Below are 12,433 nucleotides of genomic sequence, written 5' to 3'. Positions count from 1 at the left end.
GAAGAAAAGGTAAAAACTAAGTAAGCTTTATCAAAAAGGTCTATGTATATACAGCCATAACCACTCACAGAGAAGCTGCACTCTTCAAAAGAAATACAGGTTTTTTTTTCTTTTGTGTACACAAGTTCTTCAGTGTCAGACTTCCTTCTCTCAGAAAAATCCTTCAGGGCAAGGGCAAGAGTCTGCTCAATTTGCTCCTCTCTCCCTCCCTTCTCCTGCTCCCCCTCCTATCAAAATTTGCTCCCCCTCCCAACACTCTGTGTAATATAAGCTGCAGCTCAGATGCTACTGAGATGAAGCTAAAATGGCAGCTGCTAGGGCTTCTAGGGCTGTTTACTCGGGTATAGTAAAGCTTTCTGCAGAATAAATATAGCGTTTTAGCTTGCACTAATGTGGCTAATCTATTGGCAGTAAAATGCCAAAATGCATTTCCTTCTCCTTTAAAAGTAGGCTGTAAAAATTAGGAGAACACAGGCAGGCTACTCGGCAAATTAAACAAAATGGCCTTGGAGAAATTTAAAGAAAATTAAAAAAGCACAGAAATATAGACAAGAAAATGTAAGGGAAGAAATAGTTAACAAGGACAGTGATGGTGAGATACGTGAAGGTCCTGATGGAATACAATTTTGACTACTAGCGTAGCTACTTATTTTATCAGATTTACTTTCATAAGGTTTTGAGCATCCACTCAAACCCCAACTAGTCATAACAACCAAATGTGATAGGATTTAAGGGGAACACCTGCTTCCAAACTAAAATTTGTCAAAGAGGCCCACACTACACAGAAACCCCCAACATACCTATCACAGAATACTAAAATAGATCAGCAACAGAGAAATCAGGAACTCTTACGTTAATACTCTGTGTTTAGAAAGTGTCTTTTCCCTTTTATATTCCAAACAGATGTGTAGAATCAGATGTTCTATGGGTTCATGCTGTTACAGATTGTTAATCCGAAAGCCTCCACCATTTAGTAGAAGTGACTACTTACAAACCAATGGTTGGAGGTGTTGCCTGTAATCATTAAATTATGCAGATCTCTCCTTGGATAAATATCCAAATAGTATAATACCATTTAAACACACTGCACTCACATTTAGTCCATTGAGATCAGTCACATAAAATACACCAGTTCGCAAGGCTACTGACCCTTTCCAGAGAAGGACATGTTTGCAGCCCTTGTGGCTCTGCCTGGACGTGTGACGTCACTCTCGCCTGATCTGTTGGCTGGCCAGTCAGCTTCTTCAGAGGCACGGGGACACCAGTCTACATGCTTCCCTTTGTCAAGCTCTATTTTGCTCGGTTGCCATAGCAACTGCCATGCATGCGTTCCAAGGGATTAGTCACAGCAGGCTGCCACAGCAACTAAGTGATCACCATTTTAAAATTTTTATTTCTTTTGCCTGATAAAAGTTACTGGAATCAGAATTGTTTTCTATTTGTTTGTTCTTTCTAATTACTGTATCTGAATCTATGATTTCTACCAAGGGGATTAGAATGAGGATTAGAGAGGATTAGTTGTTAGTTCAAATTATTCACACTCAAGTGCTAAGTGCATATTTAAAATGCACATACTTATAAAGAGCTGGTGTTAAATATTTGTAAAAAACATTCCGATATGGTTATTCAGGGGGTTAGAATGGGGATTAGAAAATATATAGTGGGAGTTATAGTTCAACACCTATTCACACCCAATTGGTGTAAGTGCTAAGTGCATATTTAAAATGCATATATTTATATAGTGCTTGTGCTTAAATAATTGTAAAAGCATTCCCATATGATCATTCTGGGGATTGGAAAAATATATAGTGGGAGTTCCCACTTATTCTCAAAAAAAAAAAAAAAAAAAGGGGGGGGGTGGGGTGGGTGCTTTTTATAAAAATACTCTCAAATTAATATATATATTTAGCCCTTTGGAGTGAAAGTTTGCCTGTTATAAATCTACTTACTTTCCTCCTGTAATGTCCTCCTAATAACGTCACCACATCTCCAATGAGTTGGAGAGCCACTGTTGCAATACCCCAAAACCTTAATCCCATAGGGTTCCTGTCATGGAGCTTTTTAAAATGGTTTGACACACTGTGATTCCCTATTCCCTTCTCTACTTTTCCTATAAGTTCATTAATTCTCTCCCTTAATTTCCTATTGGTCTTCCCTATATATTGCATGCCTCAAGGGCATTCTAAGCAATATATGACATTTTTTGTTGTGCACTTGATGCAACAATCTATATTGAATACCCTGTTTGTTACATTAGATTTAAAACTTTTGTTTCTGCATACGTGCAGGCCTTCAATATTTGGTTATAATCTTTTTCACTGCTTGGGCTGCTGGGCTATATGTAGTTACAAAACCCTTTTCCTCTCTCTCGAGTTTCCTCTTTTTTTTTCTTTAAAGAAATCTAGATTGTCAGTTCTATTTACTTTCTCTTGTGATTCCTGAATTTTTTTTACTATATCTTTGTTAAATAAAATAATCTGAAACATAATCCATCGGTTTGTTCAAATCAGCTGGATTAGAACAATTCTTCTTTAGTCTACAAAACTGACCATAGGGAATGTATTTTAGCCAAAGTGGATTATGATTACTGGTACTTAGGACATAATTACATACACTCTTTCTTTATATGTCTATTTTTTGACCTGCACCCAGGGCTGTTATTTTGACGACGGGTGTGCTCCACTCTGTTCTCGTTCTCTCTCTCTCTCTCTCTCTATCTAGAGAGAGAGAACAGAAGACGTGTCACTGATGGACTGCGAGTAAATGTGAATTCTAAATTCAGATCATTCTTATTGAGACTGTTAGTAAACTCAAATAGTTCGGATTCACTTCCTTGCAACACAAATATAATAATATCATCTACAAGTGCCGCCACAGGATGAGACTCGCACCCAGCTTGGGCACTATATTATGTTATTCCCAGTATCCCATAAATAAATTAGCATAGATGGACGTGAATCTCATTCCCATGGTGGTGCCCAATAACTGTAGATTTATCTCCAAACCAAAAGTAGTTATGATTTAATATATAGGAGATGGCTTCTGTCACAAATTCTTTTTGACTCCCTGGTAGTGTGTCATCCTTTTCCAAATAGTAAGAAACCGGTTGCATTCCCAGTTCGTGCTGAATTGATGTGTATAATGCTTTCACATTTATGTACATAAGTAGGTTTCTTGGTTAGGTTTAATGTCTTGTTAAAAATTCCCTTGTTATTACCCCAAATAATTTTTTCTGATGGTGTTGCCTTTCTTTTAGTTGAAAACTCCCTTCGTTGTTTCCCTTATTTGATCCCTTTTTGATTATGGGTATTTGGGTGGGGTCCTTCCACCTGCGACCTTGATCTTACCTGTCCAATGTTATAGTCATTTTTATTCCTTCTGAATTTATGTTTAGTAGCAATTAACTTTGTCATCATCACATTATTTCTTTACAACCCCTTGTTCAGGAACTTCATATTACTTTGAACCTTCATATACATTCAACTTACTTTGTAATTCCCCACTTGCTTGGTTATATTTGTTTAGTCCCAATTTCTTTTAATAATAAGTTTAATTAGATTATTCATGCAATTTTCTAATAATTCATTCCATCCTTTTTGGAACTCTAAATTATCTGCCCCGGTAGGATTTTTGATTATACTCAAACCTCTGGATGTAATTTTGTGTGCTATTTTATGTAACCGATCTCAATGGACTAAATTAAGTGCAATTTGTTTTAATGATTTTATATATTAAACAGTATTAACCTATTTGGATTTTTACCTATTCATTGGAATCTGAAGAAAACAAAAGGAATTCTGGGAATGAATTCCAAACTCTTAAAAAAAAATCCCATTTACATGGGTTTATCCTATAGCTCACCCACTGGGTTTGAAGCTGAAGCCAGGATAATAGCTGATCAGATTCCCAACTACAGACCGGTTTCGCCTTTCTTGAGGCTCATCAATGTAGTGCAGGGTTTTCTGATCAGCTTAGGTAGAGTCACCATGTGGTTCTACAAACAAATAAATAAGGTTGAGGAGACTGCCTCATACAGACAAAAGCAAACAAAAGGAATTCTGGGAATGAATTCCAAACTCTTAAAAAAATCCCATTTACAAAACCCTGCGCAACACTGATGAGCCTCAAGAAAGGTGAAACCGGTCTGTAGTTGGGAATCTGATCAGCTATTATCCTGGCTTCAGCTTTAAACCCAGTGGGTGAGCTGTAGCCTATAGGATAAACCCATGTAAATGGGATTTTTTTTAAGAGTTTGGAATTCATTCCCAGAATTCCTTTTGTTTGCTTTTGTCTGTATGAGGCAGTCTCCTTAACGTTATTTATTTGTTTGTAGAATCTGAAGAAAAGGAGAGATCTGCTTAATTTAATGACTACAGGCAACACCTCCAACTATTGGTTTGTACGTAGGCACTTCTACTAAATGGTGGAGGCTTTCGGATTAATTATCTGTAACAGCATGATTCTGATTCTATGCACTGTTTGCAATATAAATATAAAAATGAAAAGACACTTTGGCATTTTCAATAACACTGGGTGTTAACTTAAGTGTATTTTAAATACAACACTATAAGAGTTCCTGATTTCTCTGTTGCTATAGGCACTGATCTATTTTAGTATTCTGTGATATCATGTGCAGCTAGGAGACTGTAAGAAGATCTGCAAGAGAAAACAATAATCCTTAAAGATTAGCACTCTCAAAAATACTTGCTGTGTTACTTATCACTGTTGTCTGTTCCTCAAAAAAGTCTGAATAAATGCATTTGTATATGCAAAAATCCAGCTGCAAAACAGTCCTCTTTCTGCATAATTTGAAATACTGGCAGGGGAGGAGGGACTAAAACACCAATGTTAGAAATACTTCTCCACAGCTTACAGAAAGCATGCATAAACTACATAACCCTCAATGCATTGCACTGGGATGTTTCCTTATTGAGATCACATATTCAGGGGATTGTGGGATTTGGAGGATGCAGGCTGAGGGAAGGCTGAGGACAGTCAACTGTTACATTTTATTGTTGAGTCTTGTTGAGACTGCATATTTTTTAATTCATGTATACTGCAAAGTGGCTTTCTTTATATAAAAAAAAAAAAAAAAAAAAAGCTTATGTTGTGTTTGGATGGAGTTCCCCTTTAATCTTTGTCTGCCATTAATTATTGATCTGTTTTTAAAAAAACCATAATGGATTTTCTACTAACATGCCATTTATTTACAAAAGGTTACCAACTTATATCTGCCATTAGTTTATAATTAGATTTTAAGTCATAATGAATTTAATACGAATATTCACCATTACGTTTTTATAATCAATTTTTAACTCATGGCAAATGATCTACTTTTAACCAGTAGATTAGTTGTAGAAGTTGGTTTCCTATGAACTGTCAAAGCTTACACTCCATATTCTTTTAATAAGTGATAAAGTTAAGAAAGTAGTTTATCCTCGGTTCCTCAGAAGCAAATGGACTAGATCATTAGCATTTAGAAAATTCGACATCTCTTTAAATGCATTCTTGATCAGAATATCAATTATTTATCTTTCCCAGCAGATAATCTGCATTAACTACATTGGTTCACACCAACCTAAAAAATTGATTGGCATAGCTGGGAGAACATGGACTTCCCATAGCAGCCTTTTACTTGGTGGTTGCCGCTTAAAAAACTATAGTAGTCTCAACACAAAGTTTGTCCACATCAGATCATACCATTCTTTTAAAGAAGACATATAGTGATATTCCTACTTCCTTTAAATGCATAACATTGGTTTGAATCACGTTTTACCTCTTAATTTCATATATACAATGGTGTGGCCTTCCTATGGCAGCAACAATGCATTCAACTGTAAATAAAGCTAAATGTGATTTAATAGCAGCAACTAGCGGCCCACCTCTTAATTTCAACTAGGTGGCCTTCTAGCTGCTGGAGAATTGACCAGCTTGAAATATCCACCTGCTCACACATAGGCAAATGCATGCTCTGCCAATGTGAGTGGTGCCCCCCAGAACTGCCTGCCCCATTAGCTGGAGATAGTTTATCAGTAACAAATTGAGGGCCACCTTCTGATCATAGGATCCAAAAGCTACTGCTTTAGTGTAGACTTATGCGCTGAAGAAAATCAACAAATAAAAGTGCTGGTTATGGAATGTAACAGCTAAAAATGGGACATAGTAGCTCCTCCTATGCTCAAAAAAAAAAAAAGCTTACTGATGTTTCTGCAACTGAGCCATGGCATCGGCCCAGTTGCAGACACAATGAAAGGAATTTGTTGCGTTAGTGATACTACTAAGTTGAGGAGTAGGCATTCACTAAATGTGAAAATCTTAGAAAACATACACAACAGAAAGCAAAATGAAAGTTGCCAATAAATGATCAGCAGCCAATGTGAGATGAAAAGTTTTGTATCATCACCTGTGGGTAATACTGCATGTCAGTCCCAGGCTGCACAGGTTTTGCACCATGTTGTTGTGTACTTCCACTTCGAGTCACCCCAGCAGCAGGAGCAATAATATTAACCTGTCCTTGTGCACGGCATAGCCTTTCCCGTAACTGCACAACATCACCCTAAAAGACAAGAAAACAGTCAGTCAGAAAAGAACAAGGTTGGCTGCAGTCATATTTTTCTTGATAACTGTAGTGTATAACGGCACAGGTGTTCTTAATAGCATGAAAAAAAAAATATCCAAACCGAGTCTGAATTTACATATGTAAATTATAATATGAAAAATTTTTAACTTCTGTGTTTATGTGAGAAAAAGTGATTTTAAGAATTCAGTTTGGCATGGAGCATGAATTTGGCTGAATCATGCTGCAAAAGGCTGAATCTTGGCCGAATCTTGAACCGATTCGGTGCATCCTTAATCCAGTATATTATTATTCTGTGGTCACGGTGTCATGTCTATTCAGTAAATTTTGTTAGAGATGAGCTTCACACAGCAATATACATTACACAGGCTTGAAACCATCCACAGCATTGAATTTTAGTCAGTCATGTTTGCACTTTCTGTCTTACTTGATGTGCGTCGGTGGGGAGAAAAGCCATAGCAGCAGCAAGACTGCCCTGAGCTGCCAATACATTGGCATACTGGCTCATCTTCTGGGACAGAATGGTTCCCATATCATTTGTTTCCACTGCTTTGCGTAGGATAACCACCTTTTCTATAAGATCCTGGGAAAGTAGCAAAAATGTAAAAAAAAAAAAAAAAAGAAAACACACTTTATTAAACGAGGCAATCTTACAAAATATATTTTCTATATATATATATTTCCTATTCTATACCCAGAGATTTTCCACTTGAAATCCACTCTGGGGTGTGATAGAACATGGGGCAATTTTGAGAGTTTTGTCATCTAGGCATTTAGTAGCTTCAAGAAATTTCCCTTAGGGCTATGCCACATGGGACATTTTGCTGTAATTTCTTGCTTGTGGACAATCTATCCATCTTTGCAGCTTCTTTTTTTTTTTTTCATTGGGCAATGAACCTTGTGGGAGACATATGCACCATGGATATTTTACTGAAATACATTGTGCCAGACTTTAGTGGTTAATCTATATGCAGACTTCTTAAGTTCTTAGCAGATGATCCCAGAAGCTTAACTGTATACTGACCTGAAGAGCTAAAGAGCAATTGCTATCGTGAGCCTTAGTCCAACAAGAAACCAGCTTCTCCACATTGCCTGCACAGATATAGCAGAGACATGCCTGTGTCTGAAGTGCTATGTCTCCTTCATTCTCCAGTCTGGAGCCCAGCAAATCTGACAGCATACAGAAAGGTTTACAATGCAAATCAGGGATTCTATATCATTATTAAACTTTTAAGTGCCAGCATAATTTCATTTGCGTTAAGTGCCATAGGTTATTTTGTGCTCTCTCACTTTAGGGGGCATTTCCTGACGGGATTTCTAGTTTACCTAGGAAAACTATAGTTTTTTTTTTTTTTCAGGAGAACCTGAGCTTTCTAAATCTGCCTGAGCTTTTGTGTATTTTTACACAAAAGCTCTAGATACCAATGAAAATGCTATTTTTCATGATAAAACGATAGAAAAATATATCATTTTATGCACAAAACTGAACTGATAGAAAGCCCTGTGTCTCTTGAACGTGTCAGTACCAGATGTATAGTTTTAGGGAGATTTCGGACTTCAATAGATCAAAAACTCCCAGCAGTAAATTACCGAATTTTCAAAATCGTGGAAAAGTAGGGTTGTGAAACTAAGAACAAATTTAGCCCAATGTCAAATTCCAAAATGAAATCATAAAAAAAATATGTTTGCTCTTTTGAAAAACGGATTTCAATGCAGGATACTACTGATGCATTTTGTAGAAAAAAAAAAAAAAAGTTTTCCCTGACAGAAAGAAGATCCCAATTTTATTGGAATGTTGCCTGACAAACCCCAGACTGATCCCAAAACACTGCCTGACAAACCCTGGACTGTGGTAAGGAAGTCACAGATTGTGGTAAGGAGGTAGTAGCCATTAGTCGTTATACTGAAAGAAGATTCAGTGAAACACATGTTTTCTCTCCTATTATTGGTTTGCTTATGTGCTTCAAGTGTGAATCATGTAATTAGAGTATGCGTAAACACAGGATCCATATACAGTATAATTTGCAATAACTGTGTAGAACAATGGGAGTTGTTTATTCAGCTGTTTGTGAATGCCTTGTACAGATGTACATTAGGAAGATATATAGATAGAGCATTTTGGCATATTATAAACAATAAAGACGCTCCATTAGCGAGACACATGCATGAATTTCATAGATCCCTTGTACAAACTTTGAGTTTCTTTGGGCTACATTTGGTCTAAATTAAGTATTTACCCCTGCTCCTTTTAGATAGAAAACCTGGATGAATTGCTGATTTTGCAAACCTTAACCATTATACAATTTGTCAAGACAAAGTGATTTGCTGTATATGTGACATGATAAAAGGGGAATGTAGAATAACTATAAATATTTACAGTTATTTGTGACTTTTTTTGGTTCATAATTTGAAAATGGTGAATAATAAAAATCATTAGTATAATTATATATCTGCCCATTTTTAGGTCAGATAGATATCGGATGGGTAGGCCCTTTGGGGGCCCATACACAGGCAGTAAGCTGCTGAATCGGCAGCTTAAATTTGCCCATGTATGGCCACCTTAATTTTCAGTGTTGCTGATCTTTACTTTCTGTTTGGATTTAGCTCTGCCAAAATCCTTACCAGAGCAAGCATAATCAGCACTAAACGATTTATTTTCAAACATGGCCATAGCGTAAATGGGAAAATGTACTTAACGTAATGGATAAAGCTTGTTTAAAACAAATATCTGTCTGTAGTACAGGTAAATATCCAAACAATATAAAATGAGTTACCCAACAAACTGCATACAACAGACAATCTAAAAGAGGTACATACCACATAACGAAGAAAACTCATCAGGCTTTGTATAGGTTAACACTGCAGCTAGAGCTTCTCTCCAGTTCTTCAGATCACAGGACTGAACAATCTCATTCCAATTCTTAGTCACTACTGCTGTGATCAGCTAAAGAGAATAGAAAATAATAGGAAAACTTTACCATATCAGAAGTAATACTTTACAAAATACAAAAACAGTTACTAAAGAACAGCAGTCCAAATATGCCAGCACTCTGTCTAAAAATTTATTTGAGGTGCAGGATTAAAATGGCAGTATACATACATGCGATTGAGGAAGGATAAGCACTCTCATATGTGAATAACTTGTGATTTATTTTACATGGTAAAGCACATTATAACAATGTAACAACAAACTTCTTTACGTACCCTCCTCTCTTGTGAATTTTTGGTGCCAAAGGATGTCATGAATTAGTTTGTTTACAGTCCTTATCTATGTGTTCCAAAACACTACCATTTTTTCACAACTATAGGGGAAAATTTACTTATCCACAAATGCTCAGAGCCTTCGCTCGATCGGCTCAATCGTATTTTCCACGACTTTTTTAGTGCGCAAAAATCGGATCGGTTTTGCCGCTGTTTACAATCGTTCGGTATGAAAATTTTGTGACTTTCGGATCGGCAATACGATATTATCGTGACTAATACTATTTTTTTCGGAAGCATTTTCGTGATATTTGCGATCTTCGGAAATTTTCGTTTCCAATCTGAAATTCGTGTTTTGATAAATCTGCCCCTAAGTGTCGCTATAGTGAGGAAATTATCGTGGGGTATGCAGGAGTACAAACTCTTCATGTCTATAGTAACCAACAGTACATTGTCAATAGGTAAATCAATACTTCATTTAATTCATTTAATTTATCATTTAATTTAAAGAGCCATTAGAGGAAATAATTGGTCGCCCCAGTGCCTCTCAAGATTTTTATGTATCTAGTGTAATCCATGTAGGACAGGGATTATGCGGTCATTAGGTACAAATCACTCCTGCATTTTCATAGGTAGCTCTGTGCTATCCTCATATTAACCTGATTTATTGTGCCAACACAAGGATAGGCTACCCATGCACAGAGCCAGCATTAGGGTTGCATTAGACCCAGATAGGATGGTAGACCCTAATAAACAGGACACTGTACAACAACCAGTTACTAAGCACTGGCTAGAAGCCAGACATGGCCCCTCCCCCCACATACACACACTCACGTTCAAATGCAAGCCTATAGATCATGTGCACAGGCATTGCAGAGGTGGTTAGGCATTCTGGATATATGAATTAGACTGTGTGGCACCAAGAGGTCTGGACTGGCATTTACAACTAGGCGGCTTTTTATCTCAATCTGTTAACTCTTGTAGATTCCGGTCTGTGGCAAAAGCTTTAACCTGCATTTATGCGAACTGTTTCAAAGTTATACATGACCAAACATTTGTTTTTTTTTCACTTTACAGGATTTTTTATATATTGTAACTTCAAGTTGTAAGTAATGCAAACGATTTGTAAATAACATAAGTTGTAAGTAAGGTAAATAATTGTAAATAAGTAATGTAAGTTGTAAGTAATACAAATGCTTTTATTTACTTGTATAATTTCCTCGCTATAGCAACATCTAGTGGTGAAGAAATTAGTGTTTTGAAACACACACAAATAAGGACTGTAAACAAATAAGCTTGATGATACACTCTTGATGTCGTTTGGCGCTGAAGATAATACAAGAGGGGAGGATTTGTTGAAACATTGCTCTATCCTGGAGAATGGCAAGGCTGAAATGTGCTTCCCTATGTAAGTTATTCACATATGAGAGTGCTGATCCTTCTACAATTGCACACACATACTATACTATATTACATATATTATTACCAGTTGAAAGCACTCACAGTTAAAAACCGTTCAAAAGAATCGAAAAAAAAAATTATACGAGGATATGACATCGTGAACAAGGCCCCAGACCAGGACCAAAACGTTGATGTACTAATTATGTAGCTATTTACAATAAAGTGGATTAATTGAGGTGCGTTATTGGGCGTGCGCATAATCTTTGGGAAAATGTATATACAATACAACCATATGCAGCACCCGTGGAATCTGTGAATGAGAGCAGTAAAAGGAAGTGCGGACTCATCGGAAAGATAGAGATATATATATATATATATATTTGATCTAAATAAAATAAGTATCTTTTTTGATGAAATTTTCCTGGTGCTATATATATATATATATATATATATATATATATATTATATATATATATATATATATATATATATATATATATATATATATATATATATATATATATATATATATATATTTCATCTCCCTGATGAAAGTTCCTGTTTGGAACTGAAACGTCGGACAAATAAAAAACCATGCTTTGATATTTGCTTTAAAACCTTTATTTTCTTGTTTGGCTTGTTAAAAGTCCTGCCAGTGCGGGAGCTTTCATCAGGGACAGTGACACTATATTATATGTAAATGAACTATCTATCTATATCTATATATATATCTATATATATAGTTCATTGCCCCCACCGTGTTATGACAAGCGGCGGGGGCAATGAAAACGGAGCACAGACTAGGGGTAGGTAGGCAAGAGAGGCTCCTATACCTGGGCTGACAAAAATAAGTGTTTTTTTTTTTACACAGATAGGGGGGTTATGTAATAAAAGGCCTGCTGCTTGATTATTTATCTTTAAATTCTTTTCATGACACCACTTGCTGATGAAATGTAAACAAGTCACCATAAGCCTTTTATTGTAAACATTGTGTAAATTGGTGATTTTTTTTTTTTAGCACTGTAACGGCTATACTAAAGGTGCAAATTCACATACATACCCTGGTTATCTTGCTTTGTGATTTGGCAAAGTACTTTCTTTGTGTTTTAGCCAACAGCTCTGGTCCACCTGCAATGGCTAATATAACAGCATCTGCCATGCGATTATCATGCAAACACAAATTCACAGCACTTTCAAAGTTCCCAGTGAGCAGAGCTTGAGTGATGAGGCCATCAACATCTAACAGCACCAGAA

The 12,433-nt window shown here is 36.3% G+C and overlaps 1 protein-coding gene across 9 annotated transcripts in view; it reads right to left on the bottom strand.

The window, feature by feature from the left end:
* Positions 1 to 12,433, bottom strand: part of sec31a (SEC31 homolog A, COPII coat complex component) — a 66,690-nt gene that overhangs the window by 13,677 nt on the left and 40,580 nt on the right. For all 9 annotated transcript variants that reach the window (XM_012960801.3, XM_012960803.3, XM_018092797.2 and 6 more), the window contains 5 exon segments: positions 12,240 to 12,418; positions 9,395 to 9,521; positions 7,602 to 7,747; positions 7,005 to 7,160; positions 6,404 to 6,556 (listed from right to left, as the gene is read on the bottom strand). In XM_012960801.3, coding sequence (XP_012816255.1) covers positions 6,404 to 6,556; positions 7,005 to 7,160; positions 7,602 to 7,747; positions 9,395 to 9,521; positions 12,240 to 12,418 — 761 coding nt within the window.

The sequence above is a fragment of the Xenopus tropicalis genome, chromosome 1 (assembly GCF_000004195.4).
Source record: "Xenopus tropicalis strain Nigerian chromosome 1, UCB_Xtro_10.0, whole genome shotgun sequence".
NCBI lineage: Eukaryota > Metazoa > Chordata > Amphibia > Anura > Pipidae > Xenopus > Xenopus tropicalis.
This window is presented reverse-complemented; position numbering and strand designations above follow the sequence as displayed.